This window comes from Xenopus tropicalis, chromosome 4, assembly GCF_000004195.4.
Source record: "Xenopus tropicalis strain Nigerian chromosome 4, UCB_Xtro_10.0, whole genome shotgun sequence".
NCBI lineage: Eukaryota > Metazoa > Chordata > Amphibia > Anura > Pipidae > Xenopus > Xenopus tropicalis.
This window is the reverse complement of record NC_030680.2, coordinates 151,120,703-151,144,941: the sequence shown is the minus strand read 5'-3', so window position 1 is coordinate 151,144,941 and position 24,239 is coordinate 151,120,703. Positions and strand designations below refer to the sequence as shown.

General features: G+C 47.3%; 2 protein-coding genes across 2 annotated transcripts in view; one reads left to right on the top strand and one right to left on the bottom strand.

Annotated features, from left to right (window-relative positions):
- The window catches only part of syn2 (synapsin II), a 72,862-nt gene that overhangs the window by 23,637 nt on the left and 24,986 nt on the right, over positions 1 to 24,239 (top strand). Inside the window, exon 6 of the mRNA XM_031901270.1 lies at positions 20,451 to 20,513. Within this exon, the coding sequence (XP_031757130.1) occupies positions 20,451 to 20,513 (63 nt within the window). The remainder of the gene's footprint in view (positions 1 to 20,450; positions 20,514 to 24,239) is intronic.
- timp4 (TIMP metallopeptidase inhibitor 4) lies at positions 2,737 to 18,508 on the bottom strand. Its single transcript, XM_031901269.1, has 5 exons — positions 18,252 to 18,508; positions 7,707 to 7,807; positions 4,773 to 4,887; positions 4,428 to 4,552; positions 2,737 to 3,535 (listed from the first exon to the last, which is right to left on the bottom strand). The coding sequence occupies exons 1-5, from the start codon at positions 18,373 to 18,375 to the stop codon at positions 3,338 to 3,340; spliced, it is 663 nt and encodes a 220-aa protein (XP_031757129.1). The 5' UTR covers positions 18,376 to 18,508; the 3' UTR covers positions 2,737 to 3,337.

Sequence of the window (24,239 nt, the reverse complement as noted above, 5' to 3'; positions counted from 1 at the left end):
AAACAGAAGCATACAAAGAGTTAACCATAGGTACAAGTGTTAGTGAGTCGTACTGGGGGGGCAATGCTTGTTCCCCAAGTCACTGAGTGAGTCTCTGAGTGAGAGACAAGCGGCACCACTAATGGGCAGTTCTGGGAATTTACTTACGTAGTTGTTGGGCTGAGGAACCACTTGGCGCCTACTTTACACCAGGTAGTAGGGCGCTTACCATGAGTTGCACTGGCAGATGTGCCGGGGGCATTGATTGCCCTACAATGAGAATCTTGCAGGTAAATGGGCACCACCCTGGGTGAGGTTGGGGCACCTGCTGTTCTGCCACGGGGGCAACTCTCCCCAATCTGCTTATGTTGCAGCTGAGTGGTGCCACTGTGTGTATGTAGAACTGAGTCACCAACCTGCACCCACTGGGCACCAAGGGTGAATGTGTAGCACCCCCATAGCACCCTGTGTAACTGTCCCCCCTTAGCTTTAGTTTTACCTGTACTGAGTCCTGCTGCCGCCGGTGCTCCCTCCTATCTGCGCGGCTCCCATTTTCCTTTTATTTCCTTATTTTATCTGAGCAGTTTGGTGCTGCCTGAAAGCAACGTCAGTGCCGGGTCACATTGTCATGGACTTGTTTGTGGTACTTTTCTTCTTGGTTTTGTTTTGTGTACTCTTCCTCTTGGTCTTTTCTTAGTCTTGTGTACTTTTCCTCTTGGTCTTGTCTTAGTCTTGTGTACTCTTCCTCTTGGTCTTGTCTTAGTCTTGTGTACTCTTCCTCTTGGTCTTGTCTTAGTCTTGTGTACTCTTCCTCTTGGTCTTGTCTTAGTCTTGTGTACTCTTCCTCTTGGTCTTGTCTTAGTCTTGTGTACTCTTCCTCTTGGTCTTGTCTTAGTCTTGTGTACTCTTCCTCTTGGTCTTGTCTTAGTCTTGTGTACTCTTCCTCTTGGTCTTGTCTTAGTCTTGTGTACTCTTCCTCTTGGTCTTGTCTTCGTCTTGTGTACTCTTCCTCTTGGTCTTGTCTTAGTCTTGTGTACTCTTCTTCTTGGTCTTGTCTTAGTCTTGTGTACTCTTCCTCTTGGTCTTGTCTTAGTCTTGTGTACTCTTCTTCTTGTCTTAGTCTTGTGTACTCTTCCTCTTGGTCTTGTCTTAGTCTTGTGTACTCTTCCTCTTGGTCTTGTCTTAGTCTTGTGTACTCTTCTTCTTGTCTTCGTCTTGTGTACTCTTCCTCTTGGTCTTGTCTTCGTCTTGTGTACTCTTCCTCTAGGTCTTGTCTTAGTCTTGTGTACTCTTCCTCTTGGTCTTGTCTTAGTCTTGTGTACTCTTCCTCTTGGTCTTGTCTTAGTCTTGTGTACTCTTCCTCTTGGTCTTGTCTTAGTCTTGTGTACTCTTCCTCTTGGTCTTGTCTTAGTCTTGTGTACTCTTCCTCTTGGTCTTGCCTTAGTCTGGTGTACTCTTCCTCTTGGTCTTGTCTTAGTCTGGTGTACTCTTCCTCTTGGTCTTGTCTTAGTCTTGTGTACTCTTCCTCTTGGTCTTGTCTTAGTCTTGTGTACTCTTCCTCTTGGTCTTGTCTTAGTCTTGCTTTGGCCTTGTGTAAAATTTTTATTGGTCATTTTGTGATCTTGTATACTGTTCTCCTGGGTCTTGGCTTAGTTTTGTCTGCTGTTATTCTTGGCCTTGTGTGCTGTTCCTCTCGACCTGGCCATGGTCCTGTGTACAGTTTTGTGTAGTGTTGTTCTTGGTCATGTGTTGGTTTTATGAATTATTCTTTTCTTGAGCTTGTTTGCTGTTCTTGGCATTGCCTTGACCGTACACACTGTTCTTCTAGTCTTGTGTGCTGGACTTCTGGGCTTGTTCTGGTCTTAAAATAAGGACTTTAGTGCTGCTTCTATGGTCTATTATTTCACCAGAAATTCAGTCGGCTTTGACTTGTGTTCTGTCCACTTGTTTCTGACTCCGCCTCACGTTTATGAAGCCCTTGGAGTCTGGGAATTCCCCGTGACAATACCAGTTTTTCTAAGATGATGATCGTAACACAATTCATTTATTGATTCTGATATTGTTCTAGAACACGTCATAACGAAATAGGAATTTCAGTGGCCGGTGAGAATAAAATGTGGCCCCAGATAATACAAACACTGGATATTTACACTGTTAAACTGCTGAACTGTCCTAATTGGAATGGAGTTTAGAGATGGAGCTTTACCGAATCTGTACTTACTTCTACTGGGTCAGCCTCAAATTGGAACAGTGCTGGGCTGAAGGCTTTTTGTAATAGGGTTGTTTTATTGGGCTTTGGGTGGTACTGGGGTTGGAGGTGCTGGAGTTTGGGTGGTACTGGGGTTGGTGGTGCTGGGATTTGGGCGGTGCTGGGATTTGGGCGGTGCTGGGATTTGGGCGGTGCTGGGATTTGGGCGGTGCTGGGTTGCAATCAGGCTGACATGGGCTTACATGAAATTTCTGATATCTTTGTGTGTGAGTGAGTGAATGAGAGAGTGTGTGTGAGTGAGTGAATGAGAGAGTGTGTGTGAGTGAGTGAGTGAATGAGAGAGTGTGTGTGAGTGAGTGAATGAGAGAGTGTGTGTGAGTGTGTGAGTGAATGAGAGAGTGTGTGTGTGTGAGTGAGTGAATGAGAGAGTGTGTGTGAGTGAGTGAATGAGAGAGTGTGTGTGAGTGTGTGAGTGAATGAGAGAGTGTGTGTGTGAGTGTGTGAGTGAATGAGAGAGTGTGTGTGAGTGAGTGAGAGTGTGTGAGTGAATGAGAGAGTGTGTGAGAGAGTGTGTGTGTGAGTGTGTGAGTGAATGAGAGTGTGTGTGTGAGTGAGTGTGCGATCCTTGCACACACAATGTAATGAGGAACCTGTGAGTGGGAAGTGTGAGTGTGCGATTAAAGGCCAAGTAAAGATGCAGTGAGTGTGACCCACAGACCCAATAGGAATGAATCCCTAATACACAAGGATGAATGCTGGGTTCCCATAGAAGCCTGGCTGGTTAGTAATTACCCCTGCTAGACACAATATACAGTATAAAACATCAGTTTTGTTCCAAAGTGACACAGTCCAAATGTTCTTGTGGGAATCCGGATGTGCCGGCGGCGCCCCTGGTACCGAGTATTAATGTGATGGCAGCTGTAGGGGGCGACTACACGACTGGCACAGAGACGTCTTTGTAACTGGAACCAAAGCGGCAGTTTGTTGCATTGTGGGAAACAAATGGGAGAACCCGTTGGGCCAGGTTGGGAGTGGGTCAGAACCCTTACAGTGCAGTCTAGCTAACAGTTCCCTATGGATCTCGGCTCCCAGGCTTCAGGTTTTGGCACAGAGGATGGAATGGGCCCCAGTGGGGGGGGGGGGGGGGGGCTACGGCTCAGTGATATCAATCAGTTCCTTGTCGGTGGGGGGGCCCCCCCGGTACCAGGTGCAGGAGCCGTCGCTGCGCATGATGCAGGCGTAATTCCTCGCTTGCTGCCCATACAGCCGCCTCTCTATCAGCCAATCCGTCCAGAGACATTCGTTTGGGGCCTGGAGGGAACACGGCACTGTGTAGCAGGCAGTGATCTACACACAACAGAGATGGGTCAGACTGGGGGGACTGGTACCGGGAATGGGTTCCTGCACTCCCCAGCGCCCTATTGGCTCTGAGATTCCTTCACTGCTCCGCCCCTTACTGAGTATTCAGGGCCATTCTAGTACTCATACTCAGCAGTATATACAGGTACTCAGCAGTACTTGTACCCAGATACTCAGTGGTACCCAGATACACGCCAGTACTTATACTCAGGTACTCAGCAATACTTATACTCAAACACCCAGTAGTACTTATACCCAGATATTGAGCAGTACTTATACCCACTCAGCAGTATTTATACTCAGATACTCAGCAGTACTTATTCCTAGAGTACTTATACTTAGACCCCCAGTAGTACTTATACTCAGATATTAAGCAGTACTTATACCCACTCAGCAGTATTTATACTCAGATACTCAGCAGTATTTATTCTCAGATACTCAGCAGTACTTACACTCAGATACTAAGCAGTACTTACACTTGGATACTAAGCAGTACTTACACTCGGATACTAAGCAGTACTTATACTCAGATACTAAGCAGTACTTATACTCAGATACTAAGCAGTACTTATACTCGGATATTAAGCAGTACTTATACTCGGATACTAAGCAGTACTTACACTCGGATACTAAGCAGTACTTACACTCGGATACTAAGCAGTACTTACACTCGGATACTAAGCAGTACTTACACTCGGATACTAAGCAGTACTTACACTCGGATACTAAGCAGTACTTACACTCGGATACTAAGCAGTACTTACACTCGGATACTAAGCAGTACTTACACTCGGATACTAAGCAGTACTTATACTCAGACCCCGAGTAGTACTTATACCCAGACACTCAGCAGATGAGGGGGAGGCGCAGTACAACTCACTTTACATTCACAGCCCATCTGGAATCTCTGGTTCAGACTCTTCTTCTGAGAGAAGGAAAGGTCGTCCCAGGGCTCAATCAGGTTGCACAGCTGGATATACACCTTGTTGTCGGCAGAGATTTGGCCTAAAATAAAGGGAAAGGAAACAGTAGGAAGGTGTTGTACATGGAGGCTGATTGTGTCCAACTGATTGGCCAGAGACTGTTTGTAGGAGGGGCACCAGAGATAAATGTGATTGGTTAGAGAAATGCTACATGGGGCCTTTATTTAAAGCAACAGCACAAGGTGATGATGATGGGGATAGTGATGAAGGTAGTTGGCTGTTGGGTGCCCTGATGTATTTACCGGTTAGCAGGTACTGTTTCTTGTTGTTGGCTTCAAGCTTGATGCCGCAGAGGGAGGAGTCGAGGGGCGTGTACACAAACTGGATGTCTTTTATCTTCTCGAAGCCTTTGAACATCTGGAACGAGAGAGAAGATCGGCGCCAGGTTACACGTGTCTCTGTATTATTATTATTATCATTATATTATTATTTGTAGTAGCATTGCTATTATTATTAGTTTTATTATTGCTGCTGCTGTTATTATTATTTATATAGTGCCAGGGTATGGGGGATATGGCGGGATAGGGCGGGGTATGGGGGATAGGGCGGGGTATGGGGGATAGGGCGGGGTATGGGGGATAGGGCGGGTATGGGGGATAGGGCGGGGTATGGGGGATAGGGCGGGGTATGGGGCCTAGGGCGGGGTATGGGGGATAGGGCGGGTATGGGGCCTAGGGCGGGGTATGGGGCCTAGGGCGGGGTATGGGGCCTAGGGCGGGGTATGGGGGATAGGGCGGGGTATGGGGCCTAGGGCGGGGTATGGGGCCTAGGGCGGGGTATGGGGGATAGGGCGGGGTATGGGGGATAGGGCGGGGTATGGGGCCTAGGGCGGGGTATGGGGCCTAGGGCGGGGTATGGGGGATAGGGCGGGGTATGGGGCCTGGGGCGGGGTATGGGGCCTGGGGCGGGGTATGGGGGATAGGGCGGGGTATGGGGGATAGGGCGGGGTATGGGGGATAGGGCGGGGTATGGGCATAGGGCGGGGTATGGGGCATAGGGCGGGGTATGGGGGATAGGGCGGGGTATGGGGCATAGGGCGGGGTATGGGGGATAGGGCGGGGTATGGGGCCTAGGGCGGGGTATGGGGGGATAGGGCGAGGTATGGGGCCTAGGGCGGGGTATGGGGCCTAGGGCGGGGTATGGGGGGATAGGGCGAGGTATGGGGCCTAGGGCGGGGCCTAGGGCGGGGTATGGGGGATAGGGCGGGGTATGGGGCATAGGGCGGGGTATGGGGGATATGATGGGGGCACAGATGAGAATTTTGGCTGTCTCTTGTGTGAGGAAGGGTCACTTGTGTGTGATAGTGACAGTGGCAGGATTTAGAGAGCGCGTGTATGTGGGAGTGAGAGGGCAGAGTCCAGTGGTACTTTTGGTACTGGGGGGTTATACGGTTGGTCCCACACTGACAGGGATGTTGGGCAGGAACCAGTTGGACGTTGGGAAAATACAAGGTGGGTTGGTATTTAGGCAACGAGAGGGCATGAATGGAGAGACTGCTGTGAGACAGCGACATGAGCTAAGGGCAGGTCTGGACTAGAGGTACATTTGTCTATCATCTGCATATAAATGATTCTAAGACCCAAATGGGCTGATCAGCTGACCCAGGGCAGTGGGGTAGATACGGAATAGGAGCGAGACAATAGCCCCCTGTGGGGCAAACAGGGAGCAGATCCCAATTACAGGAATTTTAAAGGAGTGAGAGGTGAGGGAAGGGTTTTGACCAATGGGCTGCAATGCACACTGCTCTGATAGGAACATCCCAGCTCCTCCCCCTTGTCTGTCACCAGGCCTGTGGGCGTGGCTTACCTGCAGGCAAAGGGCCACAGGGGCATCTGTGTCAGTGGGGGTGACCCATATTTCAGTGATGCCTAAAAACTGGGACCCCCGGGATATAAAAAGGCACAGTGGGGAGATTATTTCCCTTCTGAGCATTCTGTAAGGCACATGATATGGGTGCAGGGATCTGGGTGCAGGAGTGGGTGGGATCATTGGGATAATAATGGAGATACAGGCATTTGGGAGGGGTGCAAGCACAATGCAGAGATGGGGGGTGTGTATAGGAGCAGAGAGTGCAAGGGGGGGCCCAGATTTGGCGAGACATCCCCTGCTGTCAGAATGAGGAGAGGTGCCAGGGAGACCTGCTTGGGGCCGGGGGTTTGGTGATGTGGGTGAGAGATGGCAGAAGAGAGAGCGGGGCAGGGAGATGGCAGAAGAGAGAGCGGGGCAGGGAGATGGCAGAAGAGAGAGCGGGGCAGGGAGATGGCAGAAGAGAGAGCGGGGCAGGGAGATGGCAGAAGAGAGAGCGGGGCAGGGAGATGGCAGAAGAGAGAGCGGGGCAGGGAGATGGCAGAAGAGAGAGCGGGGCAGGGAGATGGCAGAAGAGAGAGCGGGGCAGGGAGATGGCAGAAGAGAGAGCGGGGCAGGGAGATGGCAAAAGAGAGAGCGGGCAGGGAGATGGCAGAAGAGAGAGCGGGGCAGGGAGATGGCAGAAGAGAGAGCGGGGCAGGGAGATGGCAGAAGAGAGAGCGGGGCAGGGAGATGGCAGAAGAGAGAGCGGGGCAGGGAGATGGCAGAAGAGAGAGCGGGGCAGGGAGATGGCAGAAGAGAGAGCGGGGCAGGGAGATGGCAGAAGAGAGAGCGGGGCAGGGAGATGGCAGAAGAGAGAGCGGGGCAGGGAGATGGCAGAAGAGAGAGCGGGGCAGGGAGATGGCAGAAGAGAGAGCGGGGCAGGGAGATGGCAGAAGAGAGAGCGGGGCAGGGAGATGGTGGGGGCAGAAGTGAAGGCTAAAGGAATATTATGGGACAGAGAGGGTTAATAGCAGCACAGGGTTGGTGGGACCAGCTTCTCAGTGGGGCAGGCATGTGGGTCAGTGTGGGTCAGAGTTGGGCCAGTAGGTACCGGGCACGTGTGTATATACTGTATATATATATTTATATGCACAGTTACAACTGGACATAAAATGGAGAGGGCTCACTGGCCCAGAAATACTAGAGACTGCCCTTCCCTCCCACCCATCCCATCACTCACCCCTTGGGGGGTCAGGTTAGAAACCCTATTCCCTTAAGTGCTGTTTGGGGGAAAGTGAATATTTATATTTGGTGAGTGGGCGAGAGTGGCACTTGGAGAGACTGTTACTCCTCTCTAGAGCTCCCAGAGACAGCCAGCAGTCTCATACCTTGATCAGTTTGATCTCATACTGAATCAGCTTGATGGAGTGAAACGGCTCCGCACTCGCAGCCAGAATCACCTTCTCACTAGAAATCTTTGCTCGAATCACTGGGAAAACAGAAAAACAGAATTAGGTAATGGGATTAGTAATTATATAGGGCAGTGCTGTCCAACTTCTACGGTGCCGAGGGCCGGAATTTCTCTAGCATACATGGTGGAGGGCCGCTAATGGAAGCCAGTTTTGACCACTCCCCTTTTTTGAAACCACACCCACTTCAAACCACACCTATTTTATCACAATGGTGATAGCACAGCAAAATCCCAAATGCTTGGTCCTTACTGTGGGGATATCAACCATCATTCATATGTGAAAGAATTGTGTCATATTAAGATATACCCTTAAATTCCATATGCCTTCTCCTCCCCTGTGGATAGCAGAGCAACCCCCAGTACATAATTACACACCTTAGGGGACCATTTAATGGCTATTTCCAACTGCTAACAAACTCCCACAACAAACCCCTGCCAGGTTCACCTCCCACAAGCAGCATAGGGCAAGCAGAGTATGACACACACAGGCAGCACTCTGCCTGTCCTATGCTGTCTGTGTGTGCCATACTCTGCCTGTCCTACCCTGCCTCTGTGTGCCATACTCTGCCTGCCCTACCCTGCCTGTGTGTGCCATACTCTGCCTGCCCTACCCTGCCTGTGTGTGCCATACTCTGCCTGTCCTACCCTGCCTGTGTGTGCCATACTCTGCCTGCCCTACCCTGCCTGTGTGTGCCATACTCTGCCTGTCCTACCCTGCCTGTGTGTGCCATACTCTGCCTGCCCTACCCTGCCTGTGTGTGCCATACTCTGCCTGTCCTACCCTGCCTGTGTGTGCCATACTCTGCCTGTCCTACCCTGCCTGTGTGTGCCATACTCTGCCTTCCCTACCCTTCCTGTGTGTGCCATACCCTCCCTGACCTATGCTGCCTCTGTGTGCCATACTCTGCCTTCCCTACCCTTCCTGTGTGTGCCATACCCTCCCTGACCTATGCTGCCTGTGTGTGCCATACTCTACCTGCCCTATGCTGGCTGTATGTGCCATACTCTGCCTACAGTACCTATGTCTGAGGTGTGAAGAAGTGAACAATGGGAGTGATTACAGTCTGAGCCTGAGGTGTGAACACTGCAGGGGGGGAACAATGCAGGGATTAAAAGGTGTGAAAAACACAGGGGATTACATTTTTAAACAATACAGAGGGATTACAGCCTGAATCTGAGGTGAGAACCATGCAGGGGGCCAGTTAATCTCAGTACTGATACCATTTAATGCTTACTGAAAGGTAAGCCATCAAAGCAGCCAGACAGGTGGGGGGCCACACAGAGGGGGGTCGCGGGCCGCATGCGGCCCGCGGGCCGCCAGTTGGACAGCACTGATATAGGGTAACAGAGAGATCCCATAGAACTATGCCACATAGGGATTCCCCTGTACTAAGCACAATTCAGCAGGAACAGCCCCCTAAGTTTGCTCATAGCCTGTACAGAGAGATACCATAAAACTATGGCACATAGGGATTCCCCTGTACTAAGCACAATTCAGCAGGAACAGCCCCCTAAGTTTGCCCATAGCCTGTACAGAGAGATCCCATAAAACTATGGCACATAGGGATTCCCCTGTACTAAGCACAATTCAGCAGGAACAGCCCCCTAAGTTTGCTCATAGCCTGTACAGAGAGATACCATAAAACTATGGCACATAGGGATTCCCCTGTACTAAGCACAATTCAGCAGGAACAGCCCCCTAAGTTTGCCCATAGCCTGTACAGAGAGATACCATAAAACTATGGCACATAGGGATTCCCCTGTACTAAGCACAATTCAGAAGGAACAGCCCCCTAAGTTTGCTCATAGCCTGTACAGAGAGATACCATAAAACTATGGCACATAGGGATTCCCCTGTACTAAGCACAATTCAGCAGGAACAGCCCCCTAAGTTTGCCCATAGCCTGTACAGAGAGATACCATAAAACTATGGCACATAGGGATTCCCCTGTACTAAGCACAATTCAGCAGGAACAGCCCCCTAAGTTTGCTCATAGTCTGTACAGAGAGATACCATAAAACTATGGCACATAGTGATTCCCCTGTACTAAGCACAATTCAGCAGGAACAGCCCCCTAAGTTTGCCCATAGCCTGTACAGAGAGATACCATAAAACTATGGCACATAGGGATTCCCCTGTACTAAGCACAATTCAGCAGGAATAATACGTACGGCACTTTGGGGTTGGTTTTGGGGCCACAGAAAGGTGCGGTTTGCCTTGTGATTTTCTAGGGATGGAAAGAATGTTTAATGGAAAGTAAGAGAATATCAGGCAGAATCCGACTGGACTCAGGCTCCGCCCATTTCTGCGGTTTGGCCTCGGCCCCTTCCTGCACAGTTTCTCTGGGTAATTGCTGATCTTTTCATTTAGGAACATCCGGATTTTATTTGATTTGGATTTGCCCAAACAGAGCATCCTTGTGGGTTCCGGGCATATGATATTGTGGCGTCCCTTTCCCCCTCCATGAGTTTTGCTGCCAGCAGCCTGTGTATTGTGGCGTCACTGCTGCTTGGGAATGTGTGTGATTATTGGCGCTGGGGAGACTGCCAGACCCTCGGTGCAAGGCTATACTTTCCCTGGATTTACTGTAGGGATGGGAAGCCCTGGGCCAAAGGTGCAGATATAAACAAGGGGGACAATCACAGCCTGAATGGCACTATATCAGGGGCTCCCATGGGGCTGGTAATGTGGGACAGTGATTATAGGATGTATCAGTCCCTTCCCAGCGGTACATAGGGAAGGCTCTGTGCTATCCAGCCGCTGGTGCCGTGCCAAGGAATTCTGTGGCATAGAGTTTGCGGAATTTGCTGGCACCGCGGCGCTATTGTGCCCTGATATTAACGGGAATGCCGGACAGTCACTCGCGGCCCAATTCCTGCTAAAGAAACCTGAACGGAACAGGGGCCTGAGTTTGTCTGTACATTTCTGCTGTTTCCTCCACAATGTCACTGGGTGCCCCCCACTCTACTGATTCACTGCTTCCCATTGCACTACAGTCTGCATAGGAATCACTTGGGGGCACAGACACACAGATCAGTCATAAAGTCACAGCCTGTGGGGAAGGATTCCAGGGGCGACGACAGCAAGGATGGACTGGGGTGTCCGGGGCCCACCGGGGTGACACTCTAAGGGCCCCCACCCCGGTCGTGCAGTCTCTTCCCAATCTCTTCTTATTCGTATTTTACTCACTGTCCAAACTATTTTGGAAACAGGGTTGTAAGACAAAGATAGATAGAAATACATACATTCAGCTGGTTAGATAGACAGACAGAGAAATATAGCAGTAAATAGATATATACAGATAGATAAAAACATATAAATAAATACACAGAGATAGATAATGGCTAGATAAATAGATACAGATAGATAATACATAGATAAATAAAAACAAATACACATAATAGATAACGAGATACAGATAGAAAAAGATAATAGCTAGATAAATAGACTTGGATAGAGATAGATATTAGATAAATAGATAAAGAAATATAATACATAGATAAATATATACAAATGGACTTAATAGATAAGTAGATACAGATAGAGGTAAATAATAGATAGATAGAGATAATATATAGATAAAGATAGATAACAGCTAGATAAATAGATACAGCTAGAGATAGATAATAGATACAAATAGAGATAGATAATAGTTAGATAAATAGACTTGGATAGAGATAGATAAAATATAGATAGAGATTGATAATATATAGAGATAGATAGTCAACAGATAAATAAATATAGATAGGGATAGACAATATAGTGAATAAAGTACCCCTTTTTGTAATATATAAGGATATTATCAAGGAGTTACAAAGGAGTTCCATGACCATATAAAGGGACGAGGCAGAAGGTTTTTATACAGGTCATGGAATGCCCACAGAACTTCTAATATCGTGGTATTTTACAAAAGGGGGTACTTTATTTATTATAATATACTGAGTCATGTGACAGAAATGACATCACTAAGCTCCAATTATAACTGATGATATCACTAAGCTCCGTTTATAAGGATATAATTTACAGGATATTCATAGCTCGTGATAGATAAATACAGATAGGAATAGATAGTAGGTAGATACATAGAACTGAAAGCAATAGATAAATAATAGATGAATAGATACAGATAGATATGGATAATAACTAAATAGAAGCAAATAGATAAATAGATACAAAAAGAAACAGGTGTTAAATCTGCTGTGAACAAAGTGACTGAGTGCTCTGCACCCCAAGCTTTTGCCCCCCAGTATGGCACAGGGCTCCCACTCAGGGCCGGGATTATGGAGCGCACGGAGCAGAATGGGAATTCTCTAGGAATATTTCTGCTTGAGTCTGTCTGTGAGAGCTGCTTGCCAACATATTTGGCTTCTCACCTTGGAAGTGAGGCAGAGATGGGCATCGGATAGGAATCAGATCCATGTGTGCCAGCTCTGTGCCAGGCAGGGGGAATAAGGCTCCAGCCTGAGGGTGGCACACACGTGGCATTGACTCCTCACAGGACTGGGGTTTGAGTGGAACGTTCCCCTGTGTGGGTCACAGGCCTTTCCTTTTCCCAAAAGGAATCCTTGGAATGTTTGATTTTCCCTAGGACTGGATGTGTGGGAGCCATTCCGCAGAAGGAACGTTCCATCGGAGTTGTTTGTAGATTATTAATGAGGCATTCCAAGCGCTGCTGGGTAGTACTGGCACATCTCACAGCCCCAAATGCCCCCCCCCCCGGGGTATTATGCCAGAGCCCCTGGTCCCATTGGGTGATAGAGAGAGCGGTTTGAATGTGAGGGTCCCTCTGTTCCCATATGTAGCAGCAGCTTCTTTCCTCTCTCTGTTTTACCCCCTCCTGTGTCTGTGCCTTTTGCCCCTGAGCTGGATCAGGTTTGTAGCTGTGCATGTTTGGAGAGAAGCCCTTGGGGGAGACAAAAGCTGCCTGACAGGCAGAGACAAAGTGGCGCAGCACTAATCACCCCAACAAAAGTCACCGTGAAAAGTGCTTGGCCCAGTCGTGATTTCTCCGCTTGTTCCTTCTGGGGGATCGGACATGAATTCTCAGCCTTTTCAGGGGAATGAGAAGATACTGAGTGATTGGGGCCCAGAGGGATTGTGCTGAGGCCTAACGGGACAAGCCCCGGGGCAACCAGGCACGGAATTTATTCAGGGGAGGCACGACATGGGCGCAGTGGGGCAACTTGTATGTACTGAGAGGGTCCCAAAGGGAAGTAGGGCGCAATCCTGAGCACTGGGCTACAGTACTTGCTCTCTGGGTTGGGTAGAGGGTCAAAGAGAGGGATCCCCAACCTTTCTTACTCGGGAGCCACAGTCAGATGTAAAAAGACTTGGGGAGCAACACAAGCACCATAAAAGTTCATGGAGGAGCCAAATAAGGGATGTGATTGGCTATTAGGGGCCTCTATGCACCCTATCAGCTTACAGGGGGCTTTATTTGGTAGGAAATCTTGTTTTTATTCAACCAAAACTTGCCCCCAAGTCAGGAATTCAAACATAACTCCCTGGTTTGGGGGCACTGAGAGCAACATCCAAGGGGTTGGGGAGCAACATGTTGCCCCCGAGCTACTGGTTGGGGATCACTGCTCAAAGAGATTAAAAATGCAGGTTGTGGGTCCCAGTCGCAGGTTCTGGGCCGGGGATCAGCCCGGGTCTCGAAAACTGGTTCCGCACTGGACTGTAATGCCAAGTTCCCTCTCAGTTACATGGAAACAAAGAGATCCCTTTGGGATCCTGGCATAGCGGCGGTGCCAACACGCCTGATCTTTGGGAAAGAAAAGGGAAGAGTTTGTGTAAGAAGAATAGTAAAGGTCTGGTGATAATTGGCCCTTACAAAGTGGGGGGCCGGGGGCAATATAAGGGGCGCAAACGCTTGCTCTGTGCAGTTTCCATGATGAGAAATGTAATTACATGAATATTAAGGGGAACTCTTAATAAAAAGGCAAATTCTGGAAGAAAATCCCCCCCGGGACATAGACTGGTCGGGTACACAAAGCAGAGCATTGGCGTGAGTAGTACTGCGCTGGTTCTGTTACACAGGATGGTCCGGTCCGAAGAGGAAACCTTGGATCTTGTTCAGTTGTGTATGTGTTGTTCACTAGTGAGTGTGTCGTTCATGTGTGAGTGTGGTTTCTGTGGGCAGGGTAACGGGGGAAACTTTTGGCGAGAAGGATCCGTTCAGCAGAACCATTAACTTAACCCTGTAAGTGCTGAGTGCCACCATTGATGCCCTTAGCTACTGCCCTGTGGGCACTTACTGTGTAGATCCCTGTGCAGCAGACCCAGCCAGATAGTAACAGCCACTTACACAAAGCTGTGCATCCCTGTGCAACACTCTGCCCATATAGTGCCCCTATAGTGTAACCAACCCACCATGGATGCCCCCCATTTGTATTATACCAAGAGCTGCAATTTCCTTGCGAGGCAACTTCGGGCGACTTGGAGAAACCAAAGTAACGTGTATGTCATCCCACTGGGGATTTACATTCTTGCCGGTGGAATGGCATTTAAAGGAGATTAGTTGCGGTCGGCTAATCTCAATGTTTGCCACTGCCCTAAGGGTGAAGACACACAGAGCTACTTAGTAGCAGCTACTAAACGCCAGAAAATCCCCTGCCATAGACAATACTGAGAATTCCCTCTGCTAAACACACGTAGAGACAAATATCAGTAAATGATCAGCATTGTCTGTTTCTGTAGCTGCTACTAGTAGCTCCGTGTGTGTGCCCCCTAATCCCGGCACTGGTATAGGCACCAGGATGTGCCACAGATATACCAGTGACCGTGGGCACATAATGAGCTGCCTGTGCCTCGCCGGGCACCCTCAATGCGCAGAACTGCCCATCGCAGCAACTTTCAGAGGAAAAGTACGTTGGGGAATATTGAGTGAGAGCAAATGTATAAGTTGCGGGCAGCTCCCTGATCAGTATGCGCTGGGCACAGCCTGCCCCATACACATGCTAATGGGCACATACTGGGGGATCTCCCCCATACACCCCCCCAGCACCCTCGCCCTCCCGTTACTCACCCTCTCTCATCTGATGCACCAGGTTCTACAGAACTACCACTCCCATCAGCACCAGTAACTAGGAACTTACCCCTCCCCCAACTACATCTCCCAGCATGCACCTACAGCCGCCCCCAGAACTATTACTCTGAGCATCCAAGGGAAAATCTGTTCCTGGTACTGACATTATCCCTGGCCCATTTGCCCAGATAGAACTAATTCCCAGTACCAGTATAATCCCCAGCCCATTTGCACAGACAGAACTAATTCCCAGTACCAGTATAATCCCCAACCCATTGGCTCAGCAGAATTAGTTTTCCAGTACCAGTATAATCCCCAGCCCATTGGCTCAGACAGAACTAGTTCCCCAGTACCAGTATAATCCCCAGCCCATTGGCTCAGACAGAACTAATTCCCAGTACCAGTATAATCCCCAGCCCATTGGCTCAGACAGAACTAGTTCCCCAGTACCAGTATAATCCCCAGCCCATTGGCTCAGACAGAACTAGTTCCCCAGTACCAGTATAATCCCCAGCCCATTGGCTCAGACAGAACTAATTCCCAGTACCAGTATAATCCCCAGCCCATTGGCTCAGACAGAACTAGTTCCCCAGTACCAGTATAATCCCCAGCCCATTTGCACAGACAGAACTAATTCCCAGTACCAGTATAATCCCCAGCCCATTGGCTCAGACAGAACTAGTTCCCCAGTACCAGTATAATCCCCAGCCCATTGGCTCAGCAGAACTAGTTCCCCAGTACCAGTATAATCCCCAGCCCATTGGCTCAGCAGAACTAGTTCCCCAGTACCAGTATAATCCCCAGCCCATTTGCCCAGACAGAGCTAATTCCCAGTACCAGTATAATCCCCAGCCCATTGGCTCAGACAGAACTAGTTCCCCAGTACCAGTATAATCCCCAGCCCATTTGCCCAGACAGAGCTAATTCCCAGTACCAGTATAATCCCCAGCCCATTGGCTCAGCAGAACTAGTTCCCCAGTACCAGTATAATCCCCAGCCCATTGGCTCAGCAGAACTAGTTCCCCAGTACCAGTATAATCCCCAGCCCATTTGCCCAGACAGAGCTAATTCCCAGTACCAGTATAATCCCCAGCCCATTGGCTCAGACAGAACTAGTTCCCCAGTACCAGTATAATCCCCAGCCCATTTGCCCAGACAGAGCTAATTCCCAGTACCAGTATAATCCCCAGCCCATTGGCTCAGACAGAACTAGTTCCCCAGTACCAGTATAATCCCCAGCCCATTGGCTCAGCAGAACTAGTTCCCCAGTACCAGTATAATCCCCAGCCCTTTGGCTCAGACAGAACTAGTTCCCCAGTACCAGTATAATCCCCAGCCCTTTGGCTCAGACAGAACTAGTTCCCCAGTACCAGTATAATCCCCAGCCCATTGGCTCAGCAGAACTAGTTTTCCAGTACCAGTATAATCCCCAGCCCATTGGCTCAGCAGAACTAGTTTTCCAGTACCAGTATAATCCCCAGCCCACTGGCTCAGCAGAACTAGTTTTCCAGTACCAGTATAATCCCCAGCCCATTGGCTCAGCAGAACTAGTTTTCCAGTACCAGTATAATCCCCAGCCCATTGGCTCAGACAGAACTAGTTCTCCAGTACCAGTATAATCCCCAACCCATTGGCTCAGACAGAACTAGTTCTCCAGTACCAGTATAATCCCCAACCCATTGGCTCAGCAGAATTAGTTCACCAGTACCAGTATAATCCCCAACCCATTGGCTCAGACAGAACTAGTTCTCCAGTACCAGTATAATCCCCAACCCATTGGCTCAGCAGAATTAGTTCTCCAGTACCAGTATAATCCCCAGCCCATTGGCTCAGCAGAACTAGTTTTCCAGTACCAGTATAATCCCCAGCCCATTGGCTCAGACAGAACTAGTTCTCCAGTACCAGTATAATCCCCAACCCATTGGCTCAGACAGAACTAGTTCTCCAGTACCAGTATAATCCCCAACCCATTGGCTCAGACAGAACTAGTTCTCCAGTACCAGTATAATCCCCAACCCATTGGCTCAGCAGAATTAGTTCTCCAGTACCAGTATAATCCCCAACCCATTGGCTCAGACAGAACTAGTTCTCCAGTACCAGTATAATCCCCAACCCATTGGCTCAGTAGAATTAGTTCTCCAGTACCAGTATAATCCCCAACCCATTGGCTCAGCAGAATTAGTTCACCAGTACCAGTATAATCCCCAACCCATTGGCTCAGACAGAACTAGTTCTCCAGTACCAGTATAATCCCCAACCCATTGGCTCAGCAGAATTAGTTCTCCAGTACCAGTATAATCCCCAGCCCATTGGCTCAGCAGAACTAGTTTTCCAGTACCAGTATAATCCCCAGCCCATTGGCTCAGACAGAACTAGTTCTCCAGTACCAGTATAATCCCCAACCCATTGGCTCAGACAGAACTAGTTCTCCAGTACCAGTATAATCCCCAACCCATTGGCTCAGCAGAATTAGTTCTCCAGTACCAGTATAATCCCCAACCCATTGGCTCAGACAGAACTAGTTCTCCAGTACCAGTATAATCCCCAACCCATTGGCTCAGTAGAATTAGTTCTCCAGTACCAGTATAATCCCCAGCCCATTGGCTCAGCAGAACTAGTTTTCCAGTACCAGTATAATCCCCAGCCCATTGGCTCAGCAGAACTAGTTTTCCAGTACCAGTATAATCCCCAGCCCATTGGCTCAGACAGAACTAGTTCTCCAGTACCAGTATAATCCCCAACCCATTGGCTCAGACAGAACTAGTTCTCCAGTACCAGTATAATCCCCAACCCATTGGCTCAGACAGAACTAGTTCCCCAGTACCAGTATAATCCCCAACCCATTGGCTCAGCAGAATTAGTTCTCCAGTACCAGTATAATCCCCAGCCCATTGGCTCAGACAGAACTAGTTCTCTAGTACCAGTATAATCCCCAGCACCCAGATCCTCTGGAGTTTGGGTTATTTAGTTCTGATATTGATTATCACACAGAAGAGAGGATGGGTTGGTCTGAGCAAAGTTCAGCTTCTGTCACTGAGTTTTATTCCTAGTTATTTCTCCAGAATCCGGTTCTGGTTCTGACAGCCTGGGAAAATCCACACAAACAAAACAGCACAAATCTTACAGTCATGATATACTTCTTGTTTAAATGGAAGGGGGGGGGGGGTCTTAGCCTTAAAATTTAGACAGAGTTATACAGATATCTATCTTACCATCATCTTATTATATATCTGCTCAATACCTCTCCAGTCTCCTGCTATGTTGCTGAGGTCAGTGTCCATAGCAACCACATTGCTGTTCCTTATTTAAAACCCAAAACATAGAAAAGAAAGACCAACATTACACTAAAAGTTAATTTAGGCTGCACCTTCCCAATCATCTTCATCATTCTTGCTGGGAACAAGTGATATTCAGTTTAATTGTAGTTAACTCACCAATTGCCGCATCGCAGATCTGTTCCTGTGGGTGGGAAGGGGCACAGGTACAGCCTCTCACTGACTCAGGTGCTCCAAGGGTTAAAAGGAGTGCAAGCCACAAGCTGGGCAATGAGGCTCCCATAGTGGCCACATCCAGTGCTGGGGCAGTTCCCTCCCGCGTCCCCCCAGAGACAATGTCAGCTTGGCTGGGAAGGTCCCTCAGTGCTGCGGCCGCTCCAGCCTGATGCTCCCTGACTTCTAATTTGTGCTACATAAAACCTTCTTTTTCTTATGGCTTCAGCTCTCTAGCCCCTCCCTCGGGGAGCCCTGTGCACCAATCAGAGGGCACAGCCAGGGTGCCAATCACTCCCCGCTAGTAATTCTATTCAACACTTCTTGGCAAATGTAGTTTTCTTAGTGCTAGGGGCAACACAAACCCTTTGTTCACTCACATAAGAACATTCACCCGCTGAAGCTGCTCTTTAGCTATTGCTGGACTACAAGTCCCAGAATTCCCTCCTAGCTTTAGCACTCAGCTCCCAGCATCCTGCTGAAAGGTGGCAAATGATCATTTAGATCTTTATTTTGAACACACACAGAGAGGATAATCTCCCCCATATTGCCATTTATAAGGCTATTAGAAGTCACAGAGGAGGCTCTGGTTTAGTTAAAACTAATCTCTAGTTTAGTTGGGGGACTATTATATAAAATTCTTCAAAATTCATGTGTCCTGCACAACTCCCAGCACCTTTCATCTTATGCACATTACCCTTCTCCCCTGCGGGTCTCCCTGCACTACAATGTGCATCCTTAGGCACTAACATGGGGGTGCAGTTAAAGCTGCAGCGATACTGGCGTCTTGTTGCCCTTGGCAACAATGTGTTTTGTTTCTCATTGCCCTGAGGCAGTAGTTTCCAGTGACATTAACTGTTAGTATTTTATACTTAGATTGTAAGCTCTACGGGGCAGGGACCTCCTTCCTACTGTGTCTCATACCACATGGCACTTATTCCCTGTGCATTAATATTTATTGTATTTATTTATTATAACACTTGTCCTCCCTGTATGTAATTTTGTATTTTGTAAGATTATACAGCGCTGCGTACCCTTGTGGCGCTTTATAAATAAAGTTATACATACATACATACATGCACACATACATACATACATACATACATACATGCATACATGCACACATACATACATACATACATACATGCACACATACATACATACATACATACATACATACATGCATACATACACACATACATACATACATACACACATACATACATACATACATGCACACATACATACATACACACATACATACACACATACAATGGCCTGTTTGTAGCAACTGTTCACTTGGTCTTCATTTTTTTAAAATATTTACCTTTCTGTCTTACCCCATTCCACCTTTTAATGGGGGTCACTGACCCAGCAACTCATCTTTTTATTGTCTCATTCACACCGCTGCCATATTGCTAGGGCAAACTGGACCCTAGCAACCAGACAAAAATTCTAAAAAACTAAATACTGAAGACCAACTGCAAATCATCTGGGAATATCACTGCCTGCATGATTTGAACAGTTAATATAAAAGTGACAGGGAAAATATAAGAGAAAGGAAATGGTTCTGTACAGGGTCGGACTGGGAAAAATCCTGGTGGGCCCCGACTCTAATGGGCCTCGGCGGCCCGGACAAGACCCTTGCCGGTGCTCCCCCTGACGCGTTCAATGTACACACTCGGGGGAGGACGTTGGGCCCCTGTTTCTGCAGAAGGGAGTCAGGGGCCCAGAGCCGGTCTCAGGTCGGGTTCTGACTGGGTATTACCGGAGAAGCCGAGACAGTGAAACTCTTTCATATACTGAGGCTTAATACAAAGATTCTGGAAAGTTCCCAAACCCACTGAAGTCTTTGTGCAGGTGAAACGCTGACCTGAGCTGAACCTCCCGCACTTAGTTTCATTACAAAGGGATTTTATACTCTGGGACTGTTGGGCCGACCCACACCTCCCCGTGTATAGCCAGAGATGAAATCTGCCCTGTTCCCGGCCATAGGCCCCAGTAAGGGGGCAAAGCTTTGCCCATAATCGTCTTAGAATCATATCAGGTCTATAAGCATTTGTATTAGCGTTTCCTTAGTTAAAGCGGTGAGTGCAATTTCCTTAATTACCTTTGATACTGATGATGTTTTCTGGGTTCTTCCAGCTGGCGATGCCAACGTTTCCTGTTGTTGTGAAGATCGGCCACGCGCATGCCGGCATGGGAAAGGTAATTAAACCCGCTGCTCCTGACTCTGGGCTGTAATTAGGGAAATAGCAAGGATGCCGTTTATTTGCATTGATGTAACGGTAAATTTGGGTTCTGCTAGTTTATTTGGGTTCATTGAGGGTTAAATCCAGCATAAAGGGAAATGCTCACAGCACTGAGTCTCTAAAGGTGCCGTACGTTCTATATTGGTTATTCCAGGGAAAAGGGGAAACAGGAAAAGGTATGGGATCCCTTATCCGGAAACCTGTTATCCATAAAGTTCTGAATTACGGAAAGGCGATCTCCCAGAGACTCCATTATAAACAAATAATTCTAATTTTTAAAAATGATTTCCTTTTTCTCTGTAATAATAAAACAGTACCTGTACTTGATCCCAACTAAGATATAATTACCCCTTATTGGGGCAGAACAGTCCTATTGGGTTTATTTAATGGTTAAATGATTCCCTTTTCTCTGTAATAATAAAACAGTACCTGTACTTGATCCCAACTAAGATATAATTACCCCTTATTGGGGCAGAACAGCCCTATTGGGTTTATTTAATGGTTAAATGATTCCCTTTTCTCTGTAATAATAAAACAGTACCTGTACTTGATCCCAACTAAGATATAATTACCCCTTATTGGGGCAGAACAGCCCTATTGGGTTTATTTCATGGTTAAATGATTCCCTTTTCTCTGTAATAATAAAACAGTACCTGTACTTGATCCCAACTAAGATATAATTACCCCTTATTGGGGGCAGAACAGCCCTATTGGGTTTATTTAATGTTTAAATTATTTTTTAGTAGGCTTAAGGTATGGAGATCCAAATTCTGGAAAGATCCCTTATCCGGAAAACCCGAACATTCTGGAAAATGGGTCCAATACCTGTATATATAATCCATAAGGAAAGTAACTAATGCTTAATGGTTGCAAAGTGCACATGCTCTAAAAATATTTGAAAAATCAATTTTTCTCTTGATCAACAAGATAACTCACTGTGTATAAATGAATTCAGTATTTATAAAGTACCAGTTCTAAAATAAGCATTTTTTTTTTAAAAAAGAGAAAAAATTAAATTGATTAAATTAATTACCTCGTAGATTATTGTTATGAAAAATCACCTTGATGAAGTATGCAGGGAGAAAAGGAAAATAAAGGGTGTGGCGATATCGTGAATTATATCTAATTATTGTCTGACTAAGCTCTGGGACGCCACAAAGTAAAGAAAGGTAGAAACTCAGTAGTTACCTGGTTGATCACTTGACAAAGAAACGAACTAATCCTAAATACCCACAAACCCCAACGACCATAGAGAGAAAACAGATTAAGAAGAAGTATCGAGGGGAATAAAATGGTTAGTTATTACAATGGCTTCTGATTACATTTGGCCACGTATTTAGATGCCTGTATAGCCAAGTTCAATATGTCAGCGGCTTAATTAATATCAAACTATTCTAAAAATGTAATTAAATTATAAGGACTTCACGCTTGTTTTATACTGCACGTCAAACATGGCCGCACAGCAGGACTGATGGGGTTTCTATGGGGCACATCGGCCCAGGCTACTAAGTTAGGGATTTGCCTCGCTGGGGTTCCCCATATAATTGCACCCCACTGACTCACTGACTCAGCATTGGATGCGCTGCAGCCTACAAAGGTTTATGTGCAACTTGCAGCATTGCCCGACAGCTGGGCTTTCTGTAGGGGGCTGGGACACTGGGGCCACACAATTATGGGGCAAGTAAATCTTCCTCAGTAAAACTCAGCATCAGTGTTAATCGCACACTCTTGGCCTTCTGCCTCCATCTTGCCTTTTCCCCCCTTTCCCTGTTGTGTCATTTCCCACATTTTTATACAAGAGCAATTCCTTATTTGCCTGAGTTGTTTCTGTTGTAAGCGCTTTACAGTTACCTCACAGGGCACTATCCTACTCTCTCATTGGCTGTTATTACTTCCTGGTTACTTCTAAACACTCTTTCTTACCTTCTCATTGGCTGTTATTACTTCCTGGTTACTTCTAAACACACTTTCCTACTCTCTCATTGGCTGTTATTACTTCCTGGTTACTTCTAAACACACTTTCTTACCTTCTCATTGGCTGTCCCTACTTCCTGATGACCTCACAGCAGTGTTTTCCCTCACACTCTGATTTGCTGGTAGGACTTCCTGATTACCTCACAGGAGCATTTTCCCTTATTTTTGGTTACTGTTACTACTTCCTGGTTACTTCAAAATACACTTTCCTACTCTCTCATTGGCTGTTACTACTTCCTGGTTACTTCAAAATACACTTTCCTATTCTCTCATTGGCTGTTACTACTTCCTGGTTACTTCTAAATACACTTTCCTACTCTCTCATTGGCTGTTACTACTTCCTGGTTACTTCAAAATACACTTTCCTACTCTCTCATTGGCTGTTACTACTTCCTGGTTACTTCTAAATACACTTTCCTACTCTCTCATTGGCTGTTACTACTTCCTGGTTACTTCAAAATACACTTTCCTACTCTCTCATTGGCTGTTACTACTTCCTGGTTACTTCTAAATACACTTTCCTACTCTCTCATTGGCTGTTACTACTTCCTGGTTACTTCAAAATACACTTTCCTACTCTCTCATTGGCTGTTACTACTTCCTGGTTACCCTGCAGGGACATTTTCCCTCACACATTCATTTGCTGTTAGTATTTCCTGGTTACCTCACAGGGCACTTTCACTCATGCTCTTATTGATTCTCAGTACTTCCTGGTTACCTCACAAAACCCTCCTATGGTTGCCAACTGGCCGCTGTGTGTTACAGGCCTATCCAGTAAAACCCCAGCCAAGGCCGGGTCCCATATTACATATATATCGGCTGTGTAGTTGTGGGTAAATGTGGGTAAATACCCTTAAGATAAGCTGCTGGCCTACTTTCCATCCACCTCAATTTTACCTTTTCTCCCCTCCGATCCTCTGCGTAACGTGTCCTCCATTGGCCCCTGTGTCATAGCTCCGCCCCTTTGTGCTTGACCCTCCCACCGGCAACCCCAGACCCTTCTTTTACTCTCCTTTTGCTGTAAGTACTTCCTGTTGCCTCACAGGCACTTTCCCTCACACACTTACAGGTATTTGCTGTAAGTATTTCCTGCTTATCTCACAGGCCATTTTCTATAGGATTGCTGCCTGGCTGGGATTTCACCAGTCTCAGGGTCAGACTGGGCTGCCGGGACACTGGGACAGTGGGCCCTTCACCCCCCAGTCTGACCCTGACCAGTGTAGCCAGTAAAATACCAGCCGAGGCTGGGGCCACTATTAAAAATGTACCTGCAGTGTTTTATATGGTAAATGTTTAATTACCTATTATTCTCCTGCCCAGCCCCCAATCTCCACTCCCATGTTGCTCTTGTCCCGCCCCTTCCCCCCCCCCCCCCGATTATCACATTCTTACTGTATTGTGCCCAATCCACCTCCTTAACATAACTGGCCCACCCCAAAAACAAGCCCATTTTTTAACATAACCCCACCCGTCACTGTTATGCCCCCCCCCCCTCCTATCCACAAAGCTGAATTTGTGACTAGAGGTCTGGAAAATTAATTGTTGCAATTCTTTTATTTTTCTTAAATTTGCATATGCAAATTAGGTCTCAGATTCAGTTGCCATTTAGCTGAAGCTTTTGTGGAGCTTTCAATATTCTTCCTAATAAAACAATTTGGCGCAACCCTATTTCTCATACACTTCAACTCCATTTTGCCCTACTATCCTC